Consider the following 17,742-nt stretch of genomic DNA (forward strand, 5'->3'; position numbering starts at 1 on the left):
CACAAAACTCAAGGATGCTGTCTTCAAACACGTTCAGTAAAATAAATGTACTTTTCTTGGTAATTTCTGAGCCGCTGTAAACATAGAACTGTTTATGAGAACGAAAGGCTGACGGAGAGACAGATGAGCTGCTGTTAATTTGATTCAGGTGAGAAAAAAAAAAAAAAGACTCGAGGAAAGATGTGGCCAGAAGCTGTGAATAATTAAACATCTATTTGTTTTCTAAAAGAAGGGACGCTGTAGTGGTGGTGAACACTTAGACATGATTAGATAGACCGGTGATGAGAGGCTCTGATTGCTTTTTCCAGGAATGTACCACAGTGGGGCATTAATCTAGCTTATTATTTAATTATAGGTGTTTGTACAGAAAAAATGCATTCTGCTCTCAGTGGGCCCACCTCTCCACAGATCGGACCTGTAAATTGTTGTTTTTCTCCATGGAAATTAGAGCTGGGTATCATTAAGAAGTTGCCGATACGATACATACATCGATACATAGGCTACGATATGATATATATCTTGATACAGCGCACTTTTGATTTGATAAGATATATTTCAAATCGATTCGATACGGTTCGGTAAAAAATAAAAGCTAAATCGTGGTTGTGATACTAAATGTCTTCATTAAACCACTTGTGCAAAGTTAAAATGAAACACAAACATTTTAATTATCAAAACAGTGAAAATGTCAAATGTGTCGCACAAACGAGTTTCCTTCATCGAAACAAGCAACGACAATGTAGCTCTGTAAAATAATAGAGTAACATCAAAAAGTACTCTTGGCAATATATCGATACAGCAGTCCCCGATATTGATACTGTATCGTCACATTAAACGATACGATATATCGATATTTTGATATTTTTGCACACCCCTAATGGAAATAGATAAGTTTAACATCGTACTGTGAAAAATTCCAGGCAAAGCGGCGGCATCTCCACGGTAACGGACCCTCCACAGAGCACTTTTAAGGCCCCGTCCACACTAGTTCATATTCAAGTCGTTTTCGCGGTGGATGCAGTGTTCGTTCACACTAATCCGACTGGAAACGGCTCCAGAGACGGAACGATCTGGTGCTGCCAACTCCCACAAATTCATCTGAGTACAGATCTGATGCGGCACTGTGTGGACACCTGAAAACGCTGATACACTGATACTCTTCTCTCCAATTTATGTCTCTCTTTTTAAATTTTAATCTTCATGATTATTTATGTTTTGATTTGTTTTTATTATGATTTTAATGTATTTCTTATTCTGTAAAGCACTTTGAATTACTTTGTGTACGAATTGTGCTATACAAATAAACTTGCCTTGCCTTGATGTAGGTCTATGCAAAGTAGGCTAATTCAGCGCCAAAACACTAAGAGGCTAGAATATATGTCCATTCATATAAATGGTCTCTGCGTATGATCGTACACATAGACCATATACCGTATTTTCCGGGCTATTAGATGCTCTGGATTATAAGACGCACTGTCATTAAATGGTCTATTTTCAAACTTTTTTCACAAATAAACCGCACCAGACTTTAAATGAAACACAACAGTTCGATGGGTGAGTGGTTTTGTTTGTTTGGTGCGTTCACGGTGACTGTGGCGTGTAGGGAGGGTGCTGTCTGGGACCAACGGATCTCAGTTGTTCAGTCGTGTCTAGAAGTGGCACACTGCACGTTCCTCCGTTCGGTGGGTTCTGCGGGTGGTGCGGCTTTGTAGTTTACTGAAGTCGTGCTGGGACACCCGAGTGGATTCGTGTATAGGGCGCTCTGGATTGTGGGGCGCGCATTGTTTTTTGATGGGGTTGGAGGCTTAAGAGCGCGTCTGATAGCCCGGAACATATGGTAATCTCTGAAAAGTTTAACATGAACTATCTCCAATGCAACAGAAGCACAGAACAGACTCACCATCAGCAGAACATCCCTCTGTCACAAAAAGAACACTTATATTCCACTGAGTCATGTCCTTTAGTCCGACAGAAGCTGAACCACATCAGCGCACAATAGCTAACTGTTTTTGGAGCGCTCAGTTTATGCAAATGAGCCAAGCTGTTGTAAATTTTGTTTCTGTAAAATGTAAACAAATATGCTCAAAGTTGTTGTGGATAGGGAAGGCTTGTGGACACAGAAACGAGTCAGTATGCATGGCTGCTGTGACGTTGGTCCACAAAAAGACTGTTTTTACATTTGCCATCTCCTTCGGCTCAAAATCAACTGCTGCAAATTCAGACTTCCTTCACGTGACGTCGGGAAGTCGTGATGACGTGACACTAGCCTATCACGTGATGGGCGTTTCAGGCGGTTTTGTGTTTCTGTGTGGACTGGGAAAGCTTTGATTGTGGACACACAAACGACGTGTGTGGACACAGATCGTTTCCGATACGGTGATACGCGGATTATAGTGTAAACAGGGTCTGAATTGGTGCTTTGATACCTGTTGTAAATATAAATTACAGTTTTACACAAATCAAGAAGCAATTTGTGAAGAAAATGTCGAAAATTCCAGGAAGTAAAACAGTTCTATTTTAGAGAGTCTGGCACAATTTACACAAAAGAAACACCTTTTTCTGACACTTTAAACATTAATTTCACAAAATAAAGGTGTTTTCTTATTATTTTATTTGTCAGATGCTGATTTCTCTGTACATTAGAGGAGTTTTGTACCCTTCACTGATGTGGGATCCCTCAAAAAATGATGTGCGTGCCAGAGTCATCAACCTTGGCAAGACCTTAGACAGTGTGTTTAAATTTGACAAACAGATCAATGGTGGTTTAGAATCTAGTTTTTTATCATTTGCAGCTTTTATCCAAAGTCAAACCTTTTTTATATTTTAAACTTTTTGAAAAGGTCATGCATGCTTTTATTTGATCACACCTGGACTACAGTAATGCACTTTACCAACAACAGTTAGTCTAAAACTCCACAGCACGACTTTTAGGAATCAAAAAGCAAGAACATATCACACCAATTCTTGTGTTTTTGCACTGGCTTTCTGCTCATTTCAGAATTGATTTTAAGATTTTATTGTTTGTTTTTAAAGCTTTGAATAGACTGGCCCCATGTTACATCTTAGACCTCCTCCCGATTTACTCCCAGCACGCTCTGAGGTCCAAGGGCCAGCTCCAGCTCGTGGAGACGTAAAGGGACAGTTCGGAATTTTGGACATAAGGCCTCATTTCCTAGACCCTGTTTACACTGAAATGAATCCGCGTATCACCGTATCGAAAAACGATCTGCACACACACGTCGTTTCTGTATCCGCAATCCTTCCCTGTCCACACAGCTCTGAACATATTTGTTTACGTTTTACAGAAACAAAACTTAAAACTGCATGGCTCATTTGCATAAACTGAGTGCTCAAAAAACAGCTGGGTGTTGTGCACTGATGTGGTTCAGCTTCTGTCGAACTAAAGGACACGACTCGGTGGAATATGAGTGTTCTTTCTGTGACAGAGGGGTGTTCTGCTGATGGTGAGTCTGTTTTGTGCTTCTGTCGTGTTGGAGATGGTTCATGTGAAACTTTTCAGAGATTATACGTCTGCAGGTTGTACACACCGACTGTACATATGAATATATGCTAGCGTCTTAGTGTTTTGGCGGTGATTTAGCTACTTCTCGGTGCATAGACCTACATCAGTGTATCAGCGTTTTCAGGCATTCCACGCGGTGCAGGATCAGATCCGTATTCAGATGAATTCGTGGGAGCTGGCGGCACCAGATCGTTCCGTCTCTGGAGCCGTTTTCAGTCGGATTAGTGTGAACGAACACTGCATCCACAACGAAAATGATTCGAATACGACTAGTGTGGACAGGGCCCTAGTTAGCCAGAGAGAGAGATGTGTGGAGACACTTTTTGAAAAATTCCATCCAGTCCTTGTATTTGCAGAGGTCACTGGTGCTAGGCTAGTGCATGTCAATGGTCATAGTTATCCTGAGGCAAAATAATTACAATGCCAGACTGTTGATGTAAATATCTGTGTTCATAGAATAATTTTAGAAGCAAAACCAACCTTGCATTTGAAGGATTAATGTCTGAGCAGCAGCAGAGAGTTGTACTTCCTGATAGAAAGCTCGGCAGTGGCGGACTGATATAGAAAAAGAAGAAAATAGTCCCTCAACATGCGACGATTCATGCGATGCAAGGTTAGTTTTATTTCAAACATTATTCTATCAACACAGACATTTACATGGACAGTCTGGTGTAATAATAGATTTGTTTCAGGTCTTTTGTGGAGTGGGTAAGACTGTTTTTAGTGTCAAGCTAACTATGGCCATTGACATGCACTAGCCTAGCACCAGCGACCTCTGCAAATACAAGGACTGGATGGAATATATTAAAAAAAAAAAAGTCTCCACACGTCTCCAACACTCTGGCTCACTAGGAAATGAGGCCCTATGTCCAAAATTCCAGACTGTCCCTTTAAAACCAGGGGGACGGGGCCTTCTGTGTGGGCTCTGGAACGTTCTGCCCCCCCACATCCCAAGAGTGTTTTAAGTCTTGTTTTAAGACCCACTTTTATTCTTTGGCTTTTAACACCGCATGAGTTGTGTGGTTCTTTGTGTCTTTTATTTATTCATAATTTATTTTATTGGTTTTATTTATTCATTGGTGTTCTGTGGGTTTGCTGCTGCTTATTTTATTTTTTACTGGTTTTATTGTTTTAAGACTAGTATGAATAAATCTGAGCATTTATTTTATCATTTTATTATTGTTGATATTACTATGAATTCGTGCAGCACTTTGGAAACTGTTTGTTTATGAAATGTGCTATAGAAATAAAGTGGATTGGATTGGATCAGTGTACGACATGGTTGCTAGGTAACAGTTACGAAATTCCCTAGTGTGATGTCGTGATTTACAAGGAAGTAAAATTTGAAACCCACAAAAAATTGACAAACTCAGAATTTTTCTTCACATTGTTGGGTGAAATCTTAAATATAATGATGTGCAGCAGTGTTGGGAAGGTGACTTTTAAAACATATTCCTCTACAGATTACAGATTACATACCCCAAAATGTAGTTTGTAATGTAATCCATTAAGGTACTTAAGGTGAGTAACATAATCTGAATACTTTGGATTACTTGATATTGTCGTGCTTTTTTAAACTACATGAATGTAGCAACCACATCCTGCAAATTCGTGTTTGTTCTCTTTAAATTGGCTGTTGAGTCCAAGTCTCCATGAACAGGTATTTGTTTCCTTTAGAGTAGCAAAGCCTAGGATATCTTAACATGAGAAGTTGTGTCTGCTTAAAGACAATAAAAAGTCCAGTCTTTCCTTAACCAGATTTAAAATATTATTGATAAAGAAATGATTTCTATATGAGATCACTGCTGCCTTAAATTATGTCCACCCTACTGTTAGTGTCATATTGTTTAGACCTGGTTTAGTCCTGGATTTAGACCTGGTTTAGTCCTGGTTTTAGTCCTGGCCTGTTTAGTCTGAGTCCTGGTTTTTTAGTCCTGGTTTTAGTTCTAGTTTAGTTCTGCTTTGAGACCTGGTTTAAACCTGGTTTAGTCCTGGTTTAAACCTGGTTTAGTCCTGGTTTTAGTCCTGGTTTAGTCCTGGTTTAGTCCTGGTTTTAGTCCTGGTTTAGTAGTCCCTGTTTTAGCCCTGGTTTAGCCTGGTTTAGTCCTGGTTTAAACCTGTTTAGTCCTAGTTTAGTCCTGGTTTAGTCCTGGTTTAGTCCTGGTTTAGTCCTGGTTTTAGTCCTGGTTTAGTCCTGGTTTAGTCCTGGTTTAGTCCCTGGTTTTAGTCCTGGTTTAAACCTGGTTTTAGTCCTGGTTTAGTCCTGGTTTTAGTTCTAGTTTAGCCCTGGTTTAGTCCTGGTTTAGACCTGGTTTAGACCTGGTTTAGCCCTGGTTTAGTCCTGGTTTAAACCTGGTTTAGTCCTCTTTTAGTCCTGGTTTTAGTCCTGGTTGAGACCTGGTTTAGTCCTGGTTTAGTCCAAGTTTTAGTCCTGGTTTAGTTGTGGTTTTAGTCCTGGTTTTAGTTCTAGTGGTTTAGTCCTGGTTTAGCCCAAAATGTGAAAACAGGAAAATATCGCCGTGTAATCCATTTATTTCCACAAAGTAACTGTAATCCAATGACCGCTCACTGAAACAGTAACTGTAACTGAATACAGTCACTCATAATTTGTACTCTGATGACGCATGTAATCCATTACTCCCCAACACTGCAAATGAGTAGTCCAACATGTCATAGGCGCTTTAATATATACGACCAAGACAAAATGTAACCTAGTAATATTTCCCATGTCAATATGTATGTTTGAATCGACGAGGGTCTGGAATCGGACCATAGAACCTTCGTCCAAACAGCTGCTCATTTGTATCATGTGTCTCTAAAATGCAGAAGACGTCCAAAATTCTCCAAAATTCTTGTGTAGTACAGAACAAAATATACAACTTCTTTTACCTGAGATTAAAAAGAACATTGCTTTGTGTAACTTAAGTGGTGGAGGGTCAGTCAAATGCTTTTCTCCATGGAGCTGTTATTGCTTTGTCTGGAATGTTTCAGTTTAATCTTGGCCTTAACCTTCTCAGTTATCAGTTTTTTGTTTTTTTTTCACTTATAAACCACCATGTTTGTTACCCTGAGAGAAAAAAATATCAAAGGGGACTGAAAAACATGATGAGTCAATGAACAAAGCACTAAACTCGGTCATAATGTTACGTGACCAATGAGCTCTTTTGATTCAGTTTTACAGTAAAATCACAGAGCTATAAAAACTGAACACACTCGACTGTAGACTTTAGCTTCAGGTCATAACCTTTATCTCCACTTTGTGACCTGCAGTTATGTGAGTCAGAGGATCTCTCAGGAGGACAGCTTCACCACAGCGGTTTAGTCTTTACCGAGGAGATGGTTATTTCATGTAGAATGAGTCTGAATGAATGAAGCGAATCTTAACGTTTATTAATGTACGGAAGCCGAGAGGGGTCGCAACAAACGCAAACGCCGCAACAAATACAAATGCGACAACACAACAAAAAAAGCCACAACGGAAATGACTGCGTGACTCTATTTTAATGCAAACGCCACAACACAAACGCAAAAGCCACAACACATTAAAAAGCCACAACGGAAGTGACCGCGGGACTCTATTTTCCGACGGACCGATCAAGCGGCAAGTGAAGAAGAAAAACTACAACGTGAAAAGTAAAGGAACGGAGAAGATGGAAATATAAGTGAAAGTAATTTATTGTTTTATCATTATTCGTTTCATGTTGTAGTTCTTCTTCTTCACTTGCCGCTTGATCGGTCCGTCGAAAAATAGAGTCCCGCGGTCACTTCCGTTGTGGCTTTTTGATGTGTTGTGGCTTTTTAATGTGTTGTGGCTTTTTAATGTGTTGTGGCTTTTTAATGTGTTGTGGCTTTTTAATGTGTTGCGGCATTTGCGTTTGTGTTGTGGTGTTTGTATTTGTTGCGGCGTTTGCATTAAAATAGAGTCCCGCGGTCATTTCCGTTGTGGCTTTTTTTGGTTTGTTGTGGCTTTTTGTTGTGTTGTCGGCTTTTGCGTTTGTGTTGTGGCGTTTGCGTTTGTTGTGACCCCTCTCGGCTTCCGTATTAAAGGGCCCAGAGAAAGTCGTCATCTGCGTGATTCTAAACCATGTTTTCTTTCCAGTTTTGTGACGTAAGCGTAAATAGAGCCTATTGCCAAACACTACTGAACTAAAGGTAAAAGGAGCTGTTAACTTGAAAAACTACCACTTCATGACATCACAAGGTGGAACAGAGCACTCGCAGCTTTGGAGATGTAGACAGACTAATAATAAAGTGTTACGCAAACATGTGTGAATGAAACAAAACACAACTCCAGGTCTGTTCTTGAGGAGGAAACAACATTATAACATGATTTAAAGCTCACAAGAGTTAATCTTTTGTAATATATGACGATGTGAATATTCCACAGTATGGCATTAAGCATTCAAGCTTGGTTATAGGCCAAATAGAATGAGTTATTTCTGCAGAATTACTCAACTGAAGTGAATCTTAACATTTATTAAAGGGCCTAAACCTGAAGTTGTGTTTTTATTTTTTTCATTCACACATGTTTGAGAAATCCTTCATTATTAGACTGTCTACATCTCCAAATCTCAAAACGCTCTGTACCTAACTTTTACCTTTTGTTCAGTAAAGATTGGAAATTCCAGGGCTGAAATGATCCAAATGATTGTAATGAAGGTGTGTGAATGAAAAAATACAGTGGAGCACTTGCTGTATTAATCACGTGACATCACAAGGTGGAACAGAGTGTTTTCTGTTTGAGAGAAGAACTATGCAGGGTTTGTGTGTTGAACAATGTGAATAAAACACAACTTCAGGTCTGTTTTTAAGGAGGAAACAACATTATAACATGATTTAAAGCTCACAAGAGTAAATCTTCTGTAATATATGACTATGTGAATATTCCACAGTATGGCATTAAGCATTCAAGATTGGTTATAGACCAAATAGAATGAGTTATTTCTGGAGAATCAATGAACTGAAGTGAATCTTAACATTTATTAAAGGGCCTAGACTTGGAGTTGTGATTTGTTTCATTCACACGTTCGAATAATTCTGCATTATTACTCTGTTTACATCTCCAAAGCTCCAAATGCTCTGTTCCACCTTCCAACCTTTAACTTTTGTTCTATAAAGATTGGAAATTCCGGGGCTGAAATGATCCAAATGATTCTAGTGAAGGTGTGTGGAGTTTAAAAACACAGTGGAGCATTTTCTCTATTACCACATGACATTACAAGGTGGAACAGAGTGTTTTCTGTTTGAGAGAAGAACTATGCAGGGATTGTGTGTTGAACAATGTGAATGGAACAAAACACAACTCCAGGTCTGTTTGTGATGAGGAGACGACATTAGAACACAGATCACAGAGAGAATGTGTCCTTCAAACAAATCACAGGGCACACAGCAAAAAAGCTTTTCACTAAAATCATTTTTGGCCAGACTGGAAGATTGAAATGAGCAGAGGTAAGAATGAGACGGTTTGTGTGTAAGAGGCTTCAGGGATGTATGACCTGGGGAGTTTAACTCTTATCAGGCAGAGGCAGTGTCCGATAAAGACGCCCAGAGCCTCACAACACTGGAGCGAGCATGTGGCCTTTAGCATGTAGCCTTTAGCATGTTGTCTTTAGCATGTAGCTGATGAAAACTGAAGAAGCAGCTTGGATGAGCTGCGAAACGTCTTCAACCAAACTAACTTTTGTCCAGTCGACAAACTGAATTTTTCTCCTTATGGATTCTACCAGGACGACTGAGGGATTCTTCACACATGTAGTCTTTAGCATGTAGCCTTTAGCAGAGGCATGTCCGAACTATGGCCCGTGGGCTAAATGCGGCCAAATTTTTCTTGGCCCTCAGGCTTCCAGGTGAATTGGCCCAAATTACCTTGCATCAATTAAAAGTGAACTTTTACTACCTTGATAAAGCCGATATTTAATATTTAGTGTGTGGTTTTAAGGATTTAACATGAGTAAAGGACTGATGGATCATTTTAACGTGTTAAACATGCACATGTTTCAATTATTCACTGTACTGAGCATCAGTCTACGGCAGGGGTGTCAAACTCATTTTGGTCTGGGGGCCATATCGAACCTACTTTGATCCCAAAGGGACCGGATCAGAAATCTCATAGCATATATACCCCAAAAATAGCAATAAGTTCAAATATTTGTGCAGAGAAACTCAAATCTATTACACAAATCTTTTTTTTAATTGATGAACTCTTTGCATGCAATTTCAACACAATGTTTTAACATTAACTTGTATGCAAATTGGAACAAGTCAATTTTTTTTGGAAAATCCTGCATTTGGTGTCCACTTTTCTCATTTCTGTCATTTTGCTGATGAGGGTGTCACGATCTACAGTCAAAACGATCGTCCTTTAAGAGCGTTTGGAAAGAGGCAAGAGGCTCTGGAGACGCTGGTATACTAAGCGGTGCAGAAAATTACTAATATTTTAATAGAAAATTTAATGAAAATATTTTAGTAGAAAATCAGCTGAGGGCCAGATTAAAGGTCTTGGAGGGCCGGATCTGGCCCCCGGGCCTTATGTTTGACACCTGTGGTCTACGGCCTCGATCAGCCCTCTGCCTCATCTGTGTTTAGATATGTGGCCCTAGATGAAAAAAGTTTGGCCACCCCTGCTTTAGTATATGCATATATCCTTAAGCATGTAACCTTTAGTGGGGACTGAAGGGTTTACTGAAGGGCCAATAAGAGTTTTATCATGAATAATGTCTATACTGTGTTTTGGAATCCATTAAAACACCTGGGGATCGTGATTTGCTTCTGTGGACTGCAGGGAGTTGTGCCCCGACTTTATGTGTTTGTGATTTTTAATGCAGGTTTTAATGGTGATACAAAAGTCTGACAGTATAATGCAGTAATGTTTTTACCCACAGAGGCCCAGCAGATGGTCTGGTCTCTCCACGGCTCTTTTGTTTACGTGTTTATACTGTACTGAATTGGTGTTTCACGCACATACACACAGACATGACACATTCCGCCAATAATGTGTTTCCTGACGTTTGATCCTGAGATATGTCTGTAATGCATTTGTCTTACACTTTTCCAGATGTCCACAGTCACTTAAACATGACATACATTATTCATTACTCTTCACTATCAACAAGAAACACGCTGACACAAGTGCACATGCTACAGACGGAGTACGTGGATAGTATACAGTATACAGTACAGTATATATTCAGTTTTTACCGAGCATGGTGACAGCGGCGTGGACCGTGCACATGAGCATGGTACAGATGGAGTATGTGTGTAGAATATATATATATATATATATATATACATGTACATAATTCTTCTTACCTAACACGGTGACAGTGGCGCGGGCCGTGCGTACGGGCATGGTGAAGATGGAGCAGGTGTACTCGCCCTCATCAGACAGCTGCACTTCGGAGATGGTGATGGAGAGCTCTGTGGAGGTGGAGCGGTGGAGCTGGATCCGATTGTCCCGAAGAGCTGAGGAGAGGCAGAAGAGAGGGATGAGTGTGGGCGAGGAGGAGGAGAGAGTGTGATAGAACTTTACAATCACTCAGTTTATTTAAAGCATTGTGCAGCTGTAACAGTTGAAGGCCACGTTTACATGGAAAAGAATCACCGTATTGAAACGATCTGCGTCCACACACATTTTTTCTGTCTGCAAGCCTTCCTTTTCCACACGACCATATTTGTTTACATTTTACAGAAACAAAACTTAAAACCACATGTCTAAAATGCATAAACTGAGTGCTCAAAAAACAGCTCGTTATTGTGCGCTGATGTGGTTCAACTTCTGTCGGGCTAAAGGACACGACTCAGTGGAATATGAGTGTTCTTTCTGTGACAGAGGGGTGTTCTGCTGATGGTGAGTCTGTTCTGTGCTTCTGTCACGTTGGAGATGGTTCATGTGAAACTTTTCAGAGATTATACATCTGCAGGTTGTACACACACACCGTTTATATGAATGGACATATATTCTAGGCCAGAGGTCTCCGACGTTTTTCCTCCGGTGAGCTACTTTTACAAAACAAAAATGCCAGAGAGGTACTAGTTTTTGCAGTCATAAGAAATTGAGCATATATATAGTAAGTTCCATGGCGAGCCTTAGATGAGGTAGAGTTAGATGCCTATAAAACATAAACCATTATCCATTAATTAGTGCACAAAGTTAAGCATCAAAATAATTCATGTACAATGGAAAAGGAATTTAATTAATCAAATTTTACTTATTCAGCACAATACGTGTAATTCTGAAATCCCTTGGCGAGCTACTTGGAAGGGGTGAAAGCTACTGGTAGAACCTGAACCAGGTTGGAGACTCCAGCTCTAGGCTCTTAGCATTTTGGCGGTGAATTACTTCACAGCGCATAGACATACATCAGCATATCAACGTTTTCAGGTGTCCACACGGTACCAGATCAGATCCATACTCAAATTAATTCGTGGGAGCTGGGAGCATTGTTCCGTCTCTGGAGCCATTTTTAATCAGATCAGTGTGGACGAACACTGCATCCACGAAAACGACCCGAATACATACTGGTGTAGACGGGGCCTAAATTAGATGTAACCTACCCAAGTTTTACTTATTAGTTTGGGAATGTGTTCCTTTAAATTTCGTTTAACTATGCGGTGTCATATGTGCCCAGTAGAGGATGTTGTAAGTTCTGTTGCAAATGCACCGCCATCTTGTGAAGAAACTGGACAGCACATATAAGCTATATTGTGCAAAAATGTGGTAAAATATTGCTTAAATGGTTAAATAACAACTTGTTTTTGGTTCTTAGACGTAAATCAATTTGCAAAGAGTTCTGGAGAGGAAGATTTGTCCAGGTTTTGTTTGTTCTTGTTCTCTGTTGGGTGTGCTAAAGTGATATGTTAGCTTCATCTTGTTTTCTACCTTGACTTAAATACATGATGCAATGACAATTTATTATTTACATGATTCAGTGAACGTATAAAAACCAACTGGAGAAATGTGTAACTATGTACAGATCAGAACTTATATACAGAAACAGATTTTAAGGGTTGTTACACTATCATGTGCTCTGCTAGTGCCACGTGTTGAATACTGCACATTGTGTAAAAAACCTACAAGCTCCTGTAATCCAGTTAGAAGTAGTTTGAAATGATTTGAACCAGATCTGAATTTGTACTTTGCGAAAATTGTATTAATGTTACCCTGGTTATGCAGGTTGATTTTTTGTTGACCCGATTTGACCTGGGACTGTTCGGTGTGAGGCTGGAGTCACTGGATCCAGGACCTGAGGACCCGAGGACCTGCTGGACGCCTTGACATCTCGCCATGGTGGACCTGACCTTCATTGCAATACAGCTGAAATAAGCTAAGATCTTGTGCACCAACGAAAGAAAAAAAACAACTCATACTACCCGGGTAGATGAGACACAATAGTTTTTTGTTTTTTTTCCAGAGCTCTGAAACTTTTATTTTAAAAGGGACAAATTGTTTCTTACAAATATTTATGTCACTAATAAAATCATCATCTCCCACATAAATAGTTTTGAAATTGTATAAGGACATCCTGTTGGGTAAGGAGGGGAGCACATATTATGTCAAAGAAAAGTGGGAAAGAGAGGGAAAGTTTACAATGACAGAAGAGGATTGGGAGCACATATGTCAAATCCAGTGGATCTCAACAGGGTCAAATACATGGCGGGAATTTTGTTGGAAAAACCTAATGAGATTTTTCATTACACCAGTACAAAAGAGATACCAAGGAACAGGTGATGCCTGATGGAGATGTGGGAATGATGGGGCTAATCACTTCCATATTTTTTGGGAATGTGGGGTCATCCAAGAATACTGGTCAGAGATTCATCAACATCTGCAGGGTGTTTTTTCATTTGTTTTCCCCCTGTCATTTGATAACTTTGTACCTTGGTAACTTAGTGTTAGACGGCTTTAGCAACACAAATAAGAGATGACTCTATATTCTACTGGCAGCAAGTAAAAAGGCAATAACTGGATTGACATTGTGCAAGGGATCTACATGATGGAAAAGGTTTCATTTTTACTGAAAGTGCAGCTGGACTTATTTTACAAGATGTGGACTAAGTGGACAGAGGATGTAAAGCCAGTGAGATCAGACTTCATATAAAACTACCTCATAGTTGCAATATTCTGTTAAATTGTGAAAGAGGTTCCCTGGCTCCCCAACCTGTTCTGAGTTTGTATACGTTTTAAAAAAATTGTAAGAGCAGGAACGTGTGATTTAATTTTACACATTGCAAAAAGTAATCTGCTTTTTCAATAAAAAGTAAATTTGAAAAAAAAAAAAAGGGACAAATTGTTGGATAAAGGACTGATTTACATAGGGGTAAACTTGTAATATTTGGGGAAGAGTATTGATCTTGTTCAGTAAATTTTGTGTACTTTTCTCATTTCAACCTATGGTCCAGATTTACTACACCTTCTTTCCTCCTTTAGAACCTAGATTCCTGGGTACGTGTATCATTCATATCTTACTAGTTCATTTGGTACAGGTCGCATAGACTAAAAAATGTTTTCCGTGGCTCCATAGTGGTCCGTGGGTGTATACTAGTCTCTGTGCTCTTCTACTTGTTCTGATCCAACTCCAGATCGTTCTAAAGACGTTCAGCAAAGCCTCACCCCAACCCTTTGGCTTTAAAGGTTGTATAGAGGATTTTGGAGGGAAGAGAAATACAGCGACAGTCCTTGTGCAGGCGTGACACCACCTTCCTCAGTAGAAACATCTCCTCCTCCCGCCTCTTTACTCTAGAAATCATGTTTGTTTACGTCCAGTGCGCGTTCAGAATCACTGTTGAAGTGACCTGTCTGGAAATAATTTATTGACCGACGCGTTAGTTTTTAGACCCTTCGTCTGCTTCATTCGCGCCGTCGCTGGAAGAGATCTCCAAGAATCACCTCAGTTCGCTCTTCTTCGTCTTTCAGCGACCTCAAAAACGGACTTTCTTTTTGCGGCGAACTGGTCGTGGATTCTCGTCGGCCGTCTTGACAAACTTTGTGCAAACTGCGAGGAAGCTACAGTTTAAAAAAAGCCTCTAAACCGCAGCATAAACCACGTAATCCCCGCGCGCCGACGAGTCAGTTGCACTAGGAAGTTTGACTGACGACCTAACAGCCAATAGAAAAAGAGGCAGCCTCGTTTTCTATTGGCTGATGTTTATCTGGCCTCACTACGTCCGTCAGTTCATAGATTTTCATTTTTTTTTTTTTTTGGTCATCATAATTCCAAGTCTGCTGCGTCTCTGTAATGGTATTTTAAACTTTTATTGACAATTTGAAACAAAAAAAAAAATCCTCCATACAACCTTTAATAATCACCACAGACCCCTCGTCGCCCCCCATGCCCGCCCCACTCACAGTTCAACAATCAAACATCGAAGAGCCAAAAGTGCCAAAGCTCCAAGACCCAAAACTCATTTCACAAGTGCTGAAAATGTCATTTGAGTTTTTTCACCGCCCACACAAAACAACCACTGCACAAACTTCTCTATAGCCTCACACACGTGTCCCTATATGCCTCGCACTCCACTGTCTGTGCGTAGGAGACGGAACATATGTAACGAAGGAGGAAGCAGAGGAGGAGGAACAAAGACGAAAACAGAACAAAACTACTTTAGAAGAAGCGTTGTACTTATTATGACGAGCAGAGGGACCAGTTTTCAGGGTGCGCTGTGTAACTTTTCGGTTAACTCGGTCTGGTTTGTGAGATCTTCGGCGAGGTGAGCCCACACGTTAGTCATAAAAACACCCAGAATTCACTTTTTTAGTCTCATATTTTTCCGCTCCATTTCACGTCGCAGAAACGGCTTCAGGAATTTCGTAATCGTCGTCCCCCTGTGACACGTGGAAATCCGATTCGCTGTCGTCACAAATCCCCCGGAACAAACGGAATAACGCGACGAAATGCATTTAAACTCAAATTTGTATCAAGATGATTATTGCGAGTTGAAACGGTGTTCGCTCGTGTACATTTTCAATTTCTGCAAAAAGAGAAAGAGGGAGAGAGAGAAAGAAAGAGAGGAGAGACCGGGAGAGGGGGCGAGCGAGCCAATCGTGAGGAGGCGCGTCGCAAATCCAAATTGACAGCGAGAGACGAGAGGAGAAAGAATCAAAATATACAAAACGGAAGGAGAAGAGAGAGAAAGAAGAGAGAGAGAAGAGAGGAGGTGAAAGGAAGAGAGGAAAAAGAAGGAGAAGAGAGGAGAGGATGAGAGGGGGAGTGGAGCAGAGAGGAAAGGAGAAAGAGAGGAAGAAAGTAGAAAGAGAGAGGGGAGAGGAGGAGAAAGAGGAAGAGAAGAGAGGAGGCAGGAGGAGGTGAAAGGAAGAGTGGGTAGGAGAGAGGGAGAAGAAGAGGAGGAGAGGAGAAGAAGGAGAGAGGAGGAGAGGATGGAAGAAAAGTAGCACAAATAGAAAGGGAGGGGAGGAGAGAAAGGGAGAGGAGATGAAAGGAATAGAGGAGAGAGGGAGAGAAGAGAAGGAGAGGAGAAGAGAGAGAAGAAGAGGAAATGGGGAGCGGAGTAGAGAGGAGAGAAGAAAAGGAGAGAGAAGAGCAGAAGAGAGGATGAGAGGGGGAGAGGAGAAAGAAGAGGAGAGAGAAGAGGAGGAGAGGATGGAAGGAAAGTAGCACAAATAGAAAGAGAGAGGGAAGTTGAGAAAGGGAGTAGAAGCGAGGAGGAGAGAGGGGATGAGAGGAAGAGAAGGAGAGATGAAGGGAAGAGAGAGAAGAAGAGAGGAGAAGGGAGAGAGAAGGAGAGGATGGAAGAAGAGTAGCACAAATAGAAAGAGGGAGGGGAGAGGAGCAGAGAAAGGGAGAGAAGAGAGGAGGAGATGAAAGGAAGAGAGGGTAGAGGAGGAGAAGAGAGAGGGTAGAGGAGAGAGGGAGAGGATGGATGAAAAGGAGAGAAGAGATGAGGAGAGGAAAAGAGGAGTGGATATAGGAAGAAAAGCTAAGGAGAGAGGAGGAGAGGAGAAAGAAGAGAGAGACTTTGACTTTTAAGAAGAGAGAGAAGAAGAGGAAGAGAGGAGATGGAGGAGAGGATGAGAGGGGGTAGAGTAGAGTAGAGAGGAGAGGAGAAAAGGACAGAGGAGAGACAAGAGAAGGAGAGAGGAGGAGAGGATGGAAGAAAAGTAGCACAAATAGAAAAAGAGAGAGGGAGTTGAGAAAGGGAGAGAAGAGAGGAGGGGGGAGAAGGAGATGGGAGGGAGAAGAGGAGGAGGATGGAAGAAAAGTAGCACAAACTGAAAGAGGGAGGGGAGGAGAGAGAGAAGAGAAGAGGAGGGAGGATGAGATGAGATGAAAGGAAGAGAGGGGAGAGAAGGAGAGGAGAAAGAAGAAGAAGAAGAGGAGGAGAAGAGAGAAGAGAACGAGAGAGGAGGAGAGGATGGAAGAAAAGTTGCACAAATAGAAAGCGGAGGGAGAGAGGAAGGAGCGAAGAGAGGAGTAGAGGGAAAGAGGAGAGAGGAGAGAAGAGGAGGAGGAGGTGGAGGAGAGGATGGGGGGAGCAGAGTAGAGAGGAGAAAAGGAGAGGAGAGAGGAGTTGGGGGAGAGGAAGAGAGGAAAGGAGAGAGGACAGACGATAAGTAGGGGGAGGAGAGAAAAGGAGAGAGGGGAAGAGAGAAGGAGGAGAAGGGAGAAGAAGAGAGAAAGGAGAAGGGTGAGGAGTGGAAAAGAGGAAGGAGAGGATGGAAGAAAAGTAGCACAAATGTAAAGGAGGAGAAAAGAAAGGAAGAGAAGAGAGTAAAAAACCAAAGCGGCACAAACACAGCGGGAGAGTCGGGGAGGAGAGAGGGAGAGAGAGGGGGAGGAGGCTGAGGGACCTAAATGACTTTGAGGTGGAAAAGAAAGAACATCTTGAAGGAGGAGAGGAGGAAGATGGATGGATGATGAAACGGAGAGAAATGCAGCAGCGTTTGTGACAGATTTGACCTCCACAGACGCACGCAGAGCTTTAAGACTAATGTGAACGTGAACGATACAGAAGAGACGAGGAGAGAGACGGAGCGAGGGAAGAAGAGGAGAGGAGAGAGGAGAGGGAGGAGAAGAGGAGAGGAGAGAAACAGGCAGAGAGAGCGAGGAGCGGTGAGAGGGAGAGGTAGAGAGAGACATTAGGAGATGAAAGAGAGGGAGAAGAGAGGAGGAGAGATGAAAGAGGAGAGATGGAGCAGAGGAGAGGAAGGAGAGGAGGCATTACACAATCTGAAACTTCAAATGGAAAAGTAGGGAAAGTTTTGG

At 41.3% G+C, this 17,742-nt stretch overlaps 1 protein-coding gene across 1 annotated transcript in view; it reads right to left on the bottom strand.

Annotated features, from left to right (window-relative positions):
* The window catches only part of cadm3 (cell adhesion molecule 3), a 299,737-nt gene that overhangs the window by 198,669 nt on the left and 83,326 nt on the right, over positions 1-17,742 (bottom strand). The window contains exon 4 of the mRNA XM_020941238.2: positions 10,832-10,984. Coding sequence (XP_020796897.2) covers positions 10,832-10,984 — 153 coding nt within the window. The remainder of the gene's footprint in view (positions 1-10,831; positions 10,985-17,742) is intronic.

Source organism: Boleophthalmus pectinirostris, unplaced genomic scaffold (assembly GCF_026225935.1).
Source record: "Boleophthalmus pectinirostris isolate CB_2022bp ecotype Guang Dong unplaced genomic scaffold, ASM2622593v1 HiC_scaffold_16, whole genome shotgun sequence".
Classification (NCBI taxonomy): Eukaryota; Metazoa; Chordata; class Actinopteri; order Gobiiformes; family Gobiidae; genus Boleophthalmus; species Boleophthalmus pectinirostris.